This window comes from Atractosteus spatula, chromosome 1 (genome assembly GCF_055471065.1).
Source record: "Atractosteus spatula isolate fAtrSpa1 chromosome 1, fAtrSpa1.hap1, whole genome shotgun sequence".
NCBI classification, from domain to species: Eukaryota; Metazoa; Chordata; class Actinopteri; order Semionotiformes; family Lepisosteidae; genus Atractosteus; species Atractosteus spatula.
The window spans coordinates 62,735,651-62,746,664 of NC_142706.1; the positions used below are offsets into that span (position 1 = coordinate 62,735,651).

The 11,014-nt window shown below is 43.9% G+C and overlaps 1 protein-coding gene across 1 annotated transcript; it reads left to right on the plus strand.

Moving 5' to 3' along the window:
• The first annotated feature begins 1,826 nt into the window (after positions 1-1,826).
• On the plus strand, positions 1,827-10,630 carry slc48a1a (solute carrier family 48 member 1a). Its single transcript, XM_088924990.1, has 3 exons — positions 1,827-2,179; positions 8,817-8,984; positions 10,230-10,630. Exons 1-3 carry the CDS (start codon positions 2,050-2,052, stop codon positions 10,364-10,366), a joined length of 435 nt encoding a protein of 144 aa, XP_088781116.1. The 5' UTR covers positions 1,827-2,049; the 3' UTR covers positions 10,367-10,630.
• The last annotated feature ends 384 nt before the right edge of the window (positions 10,631-11,014 follow it).

The window sequence follows — 11,014 nt, forward strand, 5'->3', positions numbered from 1 at the left end:
TTTGTTACTTTGTTACATTGTACAGACACACATTGTGATGTGTCAGTTTTTTCTTGCCTAATCTTGGAATTTTTTCTCAGGCTTTTTAAATGTCCTTTAGTGTTTGCTAAAGCATACAGCCACTTAACATACAGATGACGTTTTAATTCAGTTCTACATTTCACTTCTACAACTTTACACGTAATATAGTCAGGCTGCAAAGGAACAAGTAATAGGTTTATTCCATGCTGAAAAAAAGAAGAAAGAGAACACAACGTTTCGGCCGTGGAGCCTTCTTCAGGTGTGTAGTCAGGCTTGTTGGTCTCTAATTACTTGGATCAGATTTGTCGCTCTGGAGAGCAATACAATGAATTTAAGAAACAAAATGAGAGTATGGTTGCAGAGTTAGTAAGCAAATAGGCGCAATTTGAATCACTGAACAATGTTTAAAACCTCCATCTCCGTTAATGAGATCAAAATCGGTTGAAGGAAATCAAAGAGGAAAGAGGACAACACCACATTTTAACTTGCGCCGAGATTTCTCTGATTTTCGGACAACACCATGGGAACCGTTAGCAAAAGCCAAAACAAATAGCTGCAATAAGTTACACCTGGAGAGTTCAGACAGTTTCTGTTGTATGAAGGATGTGGTTTAGACAAATTACGAGAAGCGCACAGCAGCGCGACATCTGATCTGCTGGTCTGAACCACACGCAGGGCTCTTCACAAAACAGCTTTATCCCCTTGAAGATACAGTATATTATCCCACAATAAGACTAAATTAAGAGTTAGGAGCACAACAATTTCTTTCTCGATTTCTGGAATCTTACATCACTTCGTGTTTCGGAATTAATATTTTAAGATACCGAACCAGATTTCCGAGAAGACCGACTTTATTAGATATGGTAGAAATTCCCACGCACGGAAATTGAATCATATCGCCTGTTGTCGCAGCTCTGTTAACGCTGCCTGTATACAGCCAGCAGAGGGAGCTCTTGGCTCGGTTTATTTGGCAGCAGTACTGGAAACTAATAATCTTGACAAAAAGAACGTTATCTCTGCTTGTCTGTACCAGACTATCTTACAAAACCCACATACACTTTAAAATTTAATGTGTCGCCTCTATAACGTATTGGCTACCACAATTACTTGAATTTAATAAGGGATTTTAAAGCACGATCGCAAAACTATCACAGAAACAATTGCATTGCCAAACTTCATAGCAGCAGGTTGTGCAATGTAGTTTAACTGTCGTGCCCCGAACCAGTATAATTTAAAAAAAAAACAGTATGATTGCGAAAACTATTTTCTTCTTCAGAACGGCTTTTATTGAGTTGGTATCCGTGTCTGCCCCTCACATATTCTACTACATTTCCATCTCTAATGTTTATTTTTGTGCGAATTTTTAACAAAAATAAACATTTTAAGAAGCTACTTTTAAAGCCGGTATATAATGTTATTGTATTATTATTATTATTATTATTATTATTATTATTATTATGAAAAGGAACAAGTAATAGGTTTATTCCATGCTGAACAGAGAAGAGAGAAAACACACCTGAAGAAGGCTTCACAGCCAAAACGTTGTGTTTTCTCTCTTCTCTTTTATTACTTGTTCCTTTGCAGACTACGCATGCTGACGCAGCTCCCCACCTGAACTACTACTACTACTTATTATTATTATTAAACAGTACCGTGATCATGAGACAGAGAACAGAGAACTCTGCAGTTCGTCTTCCTGACCACAGGCGTCGCTAAACAGACAGCTTTTGCTCCCTTAGACTCACCGTTACAGACTCGGGTATTTCTTTCCTTCTGGCTGTCAGTCGGTACTTCCCTGCTGAAGAGGGTGTAAACAGATGATATAATGGGATCGTAGGGCACTTCATAGCACTAAACTGCTGATTAGATAATTGCACTTATTTTTCATACAGGTGCTTTATTTGTCAGGACGCAGCGTTAAGTGTCTGTGACGGAGTATTGCTTGATCTTGCACAACAGCAGTCTTTTTAAATATATATTTTTTATATTCCGTGGTGTTTTATAATTATTTGGCTACGCTTTTTCTTAATGGGGATCAATAAGACTTATATCAGCATAGGCTACGCCACCTTTGGCGTATTAATGGGGTTTTCCGCCTTCTTCGTGTGGAATATCGCCTTCAAACAGCCGTGGACGGCAGCGATGGGGGGTCTGTCAGGTACGGTCGCCTCTCCCTTTCCTGTAATTAATAAATGAAACGGGTTCGTGCATCAGATTAGAGGCATATCGTTGTACCCCGAGTACCGCTGGATTGAACTTCAACAAGGCGAAATTCCCTGTCTGCCCTAGGCGTAGGCTGTAGCTGTCATGTCATAGCCGGTGCCTCTTAGCTACCTGTGCCAGTCCTGCGCTCTGTGGGCACTATGCTGGACTCCGGCGTGAAAACCCGGCTTTAAAACTCGTACTATTTTAAAACACGTTTTAAGTTTAATTTTATATTATTTTGACGAGGATCGGCACCGGGTACTGTTGAACTCTCTTATATTTTATTTCAGACGGCAGGATGATGTTTTTCGTTTCCCGCGGGGTAAACGAGAATCGCGGATTTAGGAGAAAGCAGGAGCCGAGCCACGCAGAGACAGTCGTATTCCTCGACGGTCTTGTCCGCGCCGATTCGCCGAGTGTCTCGGAGAACTTCGGTATCACGCGAAGTGGATCTTGCGTGACATTTTTAAAAACGACACCCCTTGCACCCGTGAAGCTTTCTAATTTTCTGATCGGGTCAATATTTTATTCTTTTCTGTGTGCTGATCAGTGAGGGTTAAATACGGATAAACGCAGCATTTAAGCGCTACAGCTGATTGGAAGACGTGAATATAAAATGTGTGATACTTTTCTACAGTATTTTAAGTAAAAACTGCATGCTTGTTTAACGGTTCAAAGTTATTAGTTCAATCACATTCATAATAACCGCAACTGAAACCTTGAATTAAGCATTTCACCGGAGTCTAAAATATTACTTAAATAACGTGGCTTTCACCAAAAGGTTATAACTGCAAGCTATAGGGAGAGCTAAGACTAATTTATTTTATGACCTTAAGTTAGTTCAGATGGACAGATCCTTGTTAGATATGATGTATTCCACAAAAAAGATAAAGAGGTGAATATCTGTTTACTGCTGGAGATAAGTAATGTCTTCTGGCCTTTTCTGTTAACTTCACTGAAATCAGCCACCACAGCAATGAGGATTTGTTTGTTTTTACCCAGCACTGCCTGGGGTATTGTGCAGGCATATCAGACTGTGTTCAGAGCGACTGTCTCGCCGTTTGTTTTGAGAGGTGCTGTGACCTACATTTTCACCATCTTTCTCCCAAGACTGCAGGCCCTGTTGCACAGTGCGGCCCGTTTTTTTTTTTTTCTGGACTCGGACGTGAATGCATCTGCCTCTATGCCTGGTTCCTGCTGGTGTGTTTTTTTTCTAATTGCACTGTTACCAGGGTAACTGCACTTTGATCCCCAGGTACTGGTGATCTTTTAGTTTTGTGCTGCACAGGGCGAAATGAGTGTCCTTGGACTCCCATTAATGCCTCGCTCTTGCGGCTGTCTGTGTTTCCTTCTCGGCAAGGTACAATTTCTGATGTCAGACCCGAGGCGGCCACAGGAAGACGCAAAGCTGGAGTCAAAACCTCGATGGTTGTCAAAGCAGGGTTCCTGTGTGGCCTCATCAAGACAATATGGGGAAGCGATGGGGGAAAAAAAAAGCAAAAGGAATGCACGGAATACAGAATAACAAAACGTGGAATTTAAATGGAGAAATGGTGCCTGATCACAAGAACAACGAGAAGGCATGTTCCTGGTCACAGTGGATTCAGTCATACACTCCAAGCAAAGGAGCTAAACATCTGCCGTCTTCTAGAGCAAAGGCAGACCAGAGATAGTGATCTATATAAAATCCTAAAGGGTATACATGGGCTTAATCCAAGGGGCTGCTTCAGACTGCCAAAACAAGAACATGGGGTCCCAACTGGATACTACGTAGGAGAGAGGATGGGGAACATTACATCAAGAGTTGTAGGTGTTGTGAACAGGCTGTGCTGCCAGGAGGATGAGGCCTGCATTTAGGAATTTAATCTAGCCGTTAAAGAGGGCCTAGTGGCCTCCCCTGGCTGGTGTACAAACTTCCCCGATGTTCTGATCCAAACATTGCAGCCTGCGATACAGGAGGTACCCGATTTAAAAATCAGGGTTAGGAACCACAAAGTCCCACAAAGAATTTTTGCATGTGGGGGGGGGGGATTTTCCCCCATAAGAAGAATGTAAATATGGAGGGTCAGAGACCTTAAGAGTGCAAAAATTGTCCTTAAGCTTAACGCATGGAGGCTTTTCCCTCGAGGTTTATTTTAAAAAATATATATATATAATGGAATAGACTTGAGTTAGGGACTGCGTTTCAACTACCCGAATACAGTATAGTAATGTTAAAGTACAGTACGTGTAACATTTAAAAAACCATTTTACTCAAAACTGTGAGTCGCTTTAATCTTGATTTACCAGACCACAACAATACACAACAGCGTTTTAAATGACACTGTAACTGAACTGACCTTAACTTAACACTCGTTTTGATGATCTTACCTGGACACATGGATGAGTTGGGCGTGATTATTTCTATTATCGCGGTTTAAAATCTGATAGAAATCGTCATCACTTATTTTCATTACCGGACAAGCAAAACGCCGGATACACGCGTTTTTGTTGCTAAACCGACGTCACGGAGTGGAAAACGACGTAGATAAGTGCGGGATTTTTTTAAGTTGCGTCTCTAAAACAACGTAAGCGCGGGGGTTATTACGTCGCCTCCGCAGTGCCTCGAAGACTTTAATATGGGGAAACGTATTTTGGGGCTACTTAAAACGGATATCCCCTCTATCAATCAACTGGAAAATAGCTGCTTCCAAATCAACACCTGTATTGCGATTCTGTTCTGTAATCGTCCAGTGAGCCTGCGAAATCTGGAAATTGTGGCCGTGGTGAAGTTGGACATCCTCGCGTGTGATTCATTCAGCGACCGTGTGAGTGGAGAAAAAGAATTAAAAAGTTCCTGTTTGATAGTAAAGGTCGAATGTGGAGAAAAATAAAAAGGCTCTACGCTTTTCAAAACAGCTTGCAGTTTGAATAAAGGACGTTTCTCAGTGAAGAGCCCCGTGGAAAACTAGGTTAGCGTGGTAGGGAGACTGGTTTGATCTTATCGGTCACTTGAGTCCGGACATGAGAAAGAGCCTTAATTACTGTGATGTTAGGAACGGGGTTTCTCGATCTTTTCCCTTGTAAACTAGGTCCTATTATTTTCCTGTTGCATATACTGCAGGAGAGGTTTGACACGGACTTAGTCTCCACAGTCACGGTCTCTTTAATTAGATTAAAGGTGTGTCATTAATTTTGTGGCACGAGGGAGCTGGGTTTTTCAAATAGGCTTCCCTTCTTTCTTACTGAAACACGAAAAGATCACTGCACAAAACAGTACGGAAAAAAAACACAGACAGTAGTTGTCAATCCTGGTCCTGTGAGGCCAGTTCGGGTTTTCATTCCAGCTCATCAATTAACAACCTAAATCAGCTCTTTACTGGTTTAGTGGATCCAGTTTATCAGCTGCTCCCAGCTCTTTGTGTGTTGCTGCTTGGAGGAGACCTGGAAACTGTGCAGACTCAGCTGCTGCCCTCCAGGACCGGGACTGGCCACCCATGAGCTAGACTCTCCCTTTGAAAGGGAGATTGCAAAGCTTTCTGCAATGCGAGTTATGAATTGGTTGATGGGCTGTGTTTACTGAATTGGACTGCTCAAAGGCTATATGCCATCATATAAATAGGAGTGGCACGGTGGCCATCGTTCCTTGAGTCCTGGGTTTATTTCTGGCATGGGATACCTTTCCCCCTGGTGGGGTTTGCATGTTCTCCTGGGTTTCCTAAGACTCTTCTGGTTTCTTCATCCCTTCATCCCTCATATTGTCTGCTGGGTCGTGCTCTGCCTCGCTGCGACCCTGCGCTGGACACAGAGGTCACTGCAAGGCTCCTGCTATGTTTCTGTCTGCTCCATTGTGTGCTGGATCAATTATCTCATTTTCATCTGGTGAAGCTCTCCCTTTCCCCCCTGCTGGGCAGCTCTTTGTGGCAGTGAGAGCCAGCGGGGTTATCGGAATAACCTTCTGCTCCTTTGGCTGATCGGCCTCAGTTCAGGTATTCGCTGGTTTCAGTAGGTCCGGATGATATTGCCAAACGCTGGTTTGATGAAGGTTATCTCTTTGCAGTCGCGCCGTTTGTGCGTCTGGCCTTTTGATTAGAGCGGAGCTGCCCGTCGCTGTGGGAAGACTGAGAGCCAGTGCCAACACCCCCCCCCCCTCCCCGGGCACGGCGCCACGCTCATTCTGCCAAACGAAGGCCTGTAGTGTCCAGCTTGGCCCCGTCTCAGTGTGTCGGTACTCCCCCACTTTGAACATTCAAACCCAGGGAACTGTTTTGTCATGGAGTGGTGGTTTCCTTTAGCTTGGTATATTGTGGGGTCAGAAAGTGGAGTTTTAGCCTGTGTTGGGATTTCTCTGCAAGAGCCGAAGCCCGATCAGAGGATGGGAGCGATCTAGCGTGACTTTCTCTTCTAGCAGTGCGAACAGCAGTTATTCTTGTTGTTTCGAAACCTTCTGTGCCCGTCCCCCTCGAAAAGGAGCTGTCGAAACGGAACCAGAGCTGCGCGATTTTAATTTAATTCCCCCTCACGTGACCGATTTCGGCTTTACAGCCGTGACTAAGGGTTTAATTTTGTCCTCTTTGCATTTTTTTTTTCTGTTGCGCTTGACAGAAAAATTGGCCGTTTGCTGCATGTGTTTCTGGGTTGCTGTACAGAAACACAAGCCTGAGAAGTAATTGGAGAAGAGAAAAGAGGAAAAGAGGAAGAGGGTTCAGGAGTGAGAGTGGGTTTCCCAGTGAAATCTGCCACTTCATGCAAATCCCTGCTGACCATTAACCTGCTGTCACAAGACTGTGCTGTATCTGCTGAGTCACGCTGAAGGAACTCTTACTGTGAAGGGATGAAGAGGCAGTATGCTTCAGCAGAGTTGAGCAAATTACAGCATGGAGGCCCATTCCTTTGATTATTATCTTTTTTATATATCAAGTGCCTTGTTTGATAAATGATGGATTTTGAATTAAAAAAAAATGCTTGATATTTTTTCAGTTTCATGCGCCCAAGCTGATATCCCAAAGACCCCTTCTTGAATGAACCTCTTCCAAGACTTGTAGATGCGAATGAGCGGAATAAATCACTACTTGCCTAACTCTCTCGTGCAAAGCTTTTCAGAGGGCGTTCTGATTGTGCTATTGCTAAGGCTGCATGGTAAGGCGTGAGTCAGATCTGTGAAACTTATCTAGTGTGCAAGCTCCAATGCTGTGTGTGAAAAGACTCCCGGCACTTAGCACCTCTACAGTGACAAATGTGTTGTTTTTTTTTACTGCTAGGGAGTTGAATCCAGTTCTGCTTGAGTGCCTAAGTATACAGTCCAACTGTGGACCTTTCTGACCCCTCAGTTTCATTTGTATTTTTTATTGCAAACAGTTCTAAACGGTGGTGGGGTGTAGTTCATGCAACTAATATTTGTTTATCTTAAAAACTGGAGCCAATTCACTAGTAATCCCAGTTAGCAAGGAACTGCATAGTAACCCCTTTTTTGCCTCCTGCAGTCATATGTCTGTGGATCCACGTGTCCAGCAGGGGGCAGCTCCCCCCAGGCTGATGTTGCAGTTTTAGGTTGCACATCATGTCAGTGAGGCAGCCGCATGTTGAGATAAGGGGAAGTCAAGTATCTAGAAAAAGAAAGTCACATGTGTTTAGAGCGTATGTTTTGCTTATTGTGTAAATGCTTTATTTTCCCTTTTAAAGTGCTAAATCAGGACTAGATTCCAGCATGACTGAAAATGGAAACTGCCATAGTGTATTGTCTAATGTGCCAGTATTTTTGTTTGCCCTTCCTTCTGAACCCTATCTGCTCTAGTATGAGTTGGTGACTTCTAAAAGCTGCTGCGAGCTGCCAGTGGTGGGTAAAAAGACTTTTCCTCTTTCCTATTAAATTATTGATCCTACAAGTTCTATATATGCAGTATATGCAGTAGAGTCTCAGCATTCGCAAGGGTTCGGTGCAGAGAACAATCGCAAATAGCCAAATTCTCATATAATCACGTGTACCCCATACTTTGGCATAATATACTACAGTATATAGAGTGAATGTTAAAAGATAAAAGTAACCCTCCCTTATATGATAATTCAAATACTAATGCACTGGTTCATTTAAATAACATTATTGAACTAAAACAAACAACAGTAATAACAAACCTATAGTATTCAGCTATAATAGACAACATGAATTGCTCTTCTACGTCCAGTGCACTTTCTCTGTCTTCCCTGCTCTGTGATTATCACGCCCGTAGTGAAAAGGGCAATAAAGCTTTCAGAGAGTGTGTAAAGTTGTCTCTAGTCTGTCAGTCCTCTGCCGGCACAGAACCGGGAGCGTTCGTTACAATCCAAAAACGAACACGCTGAGGTTCCGATGTGGGCAGGATGAGGCTCGCTCACTAGCTAGATTCGTCTCATGATCCTGGCATGTCGCGCGGCCAAATTTGAAAGTTGCGCTTAACAACCTTCGGCTCTGATTCATCCAGCTCAGCTTTTCTACCACCCAAGAGCCCGCTGGCCGGGACGAATCGCAAATAAGCAAGTTCGTGAGTGTTCAATATGCAGACGTCGAGATCCTGCTGTATAGGGTGTGCGAGACGTGGTCATGGACATTACTGTTTGTTTTTACATGTCTGCAGGAGTGCTGGCGTTGTGGGCCCTGATCACTCACGTCATGTATGTGCAGGACTACTGGCGCACCTGGTTGAAGGGCCTCAAGTTCTTCCTTTTCATCGGTGGGCTCTTCACCTTGCTGGCTGTGATGGCCTTCGTCGCCTTCCTCTCCCTCGCCATCACCCGGCACCAGTGTGAGCCCTCCGTCCTTCTCACCTGCTGATCTGACACCATGATTGTTTCCCTGATGAGTTTGTTTCCCTTTCTAACACCTAAAACTGTTCCGTTACAAAAAGACAGCTGAAAGGTCCCGGAGAAGTATTTGCAGGATATTTAAACTTTCCCAGATAATCTGCCTTGATTTGGTTTAAGGTAAATTGGCATTATTTTAAATAAAGCTACTTTAGCAGTGTGTTGGATCTTTTAGGAACATACCAAGTTTTTTTTTCCCTGAGAATGAATGCTTTAAAATATATGGGACTTTTGGTTCCTGATTTTTTTAAGCCAGCAAAGGCACACAGCTGTTGTGCAGGTTCTGCCCTGTGGACCAGATGATGCTCACTTGAACCCGAGTCAGGGTTCTCTTGGCATGAGTGAGAGATGTGCCGCCCCTCCAGTCAGTGTCCGCTTTCAGCATGTTGAATGATGATTGGCTCTCCAGGTGGGCGTGTCTACTCATCTCTCTCAAGGGCCAATGAGAGTTCAGTTTATTTTTCATACGCACAAATGCAATGAAATGCCTGTTTTCACATACTGTATGCACCAATACAAAGACATTAGGGGAACGCCAGGCTTAAACACAGAACTGCAGCAGCAACAACAATGTTAAATAACACTCAGCTTAAACAAAAGTCAGGCACAAGCAGTGTGCAAAAAAAAAACATCGGTGTGAGTCAGAGGTAGAATTCAATAATCTGCCAGCTTGCAGGAAGAAGCTGTCTCTGAATCTGGAGGTTCGTGCCTTTATGCTCCTACAGTATAATGCTTAACACAGGGCAGGGGAGAGAAAAGTGAGAAACCAGGATTATTTTTATCCTTAGCAGTACTCCAAGCCTTCCCGACTCAGCGAGTTGTAAAAATGTCCACAATAGAGAGGAGCTGTGCTCCAATAATGGACTACCGGAGGTCGACCTGATCATATCCCGTAACGCCTTTCAGTCAGACACCGAGCTGCTGCCAAACCTCACTGTAATCCCACAAGTGAGCACACCCTCAAGAGCGCACCTGTGGTAGGTAGTAAGAATATTTGAAGATAAACATTTCTCAACTGTCTGAGGAGGTAAAGGCGCTGTTGCACCTTCTTTGTTAAATCCTTAGTAATGAAGGGACCCAGGAACCATCTCTACCGCCACTCTATTGATGTGATGTAACAATAGATGGATATAAAGTACTGGACTGAAGCTCCTCTTTGTTGTTGTTGTTGTTGTTGTTGTTTTCAGCCCTAACTGATCCCAGAAGCTACTACCTGTCGTGCGTGTGGAGCTTCCTGACCTTCAAGTGGGCCTTCCTGCTGGGGCTGTACTCTCACCGGTACCGCAAGGAGTTCGCCGACATCAGCATCCTGAGCGACTTCTGAAGGCGCCGACGGGCGGGGCCCCGGGGGGGGGGGGAACCTGCTGGGAGAGGAAGAGCGGGGCGACGGGGGGCTGGCGAAGCGAGGGCCTCGGGGGGGGCGTCTCCCACCCCTCTCTTTGTGACGGCGCCCCGCACTGCCAGGGCGACACCATGGACTGACCTGCTGACGCAGCCGGGTGACTTCTTTCTTTGTCGTCGTTGTTTTTTTTTTTTAAATAGATTTTTCTTCCTTTTTTACAGTAACATGTAAAAAAAAAAAAAAAGATGGCTGTTGTGAAGCGTACGTCCTTATTGTTCTGCTTCATGTTCAGAAAGCTTACTCTCTCTTTACCACTACGCCAGAATCGATGCAGCTTTTAAAACTTTCAGTATACGTTTGTACACAATTTACTCTGTCAACACCAGATTTTTTTTTTTATCTTTCTGATGAGACATCACTTTCTACCGTTATTAATTCCGTTGGTGTCTTGTCTCAAAGCTGCTGTTGTAGCAGGAGGAGATTTTAGCACATTAAAAAATACTAACCTGCGAATTAACGTCAGGGAGGTGGGCTGTGTAAGAATGGGTTACAAGTTCTGATCCTTTCCTTTAGGTTTTGTATAGTGTGACCCTTTTTTTCAAGCTGTTTCCTGGTGCATAGCTGCTTGTT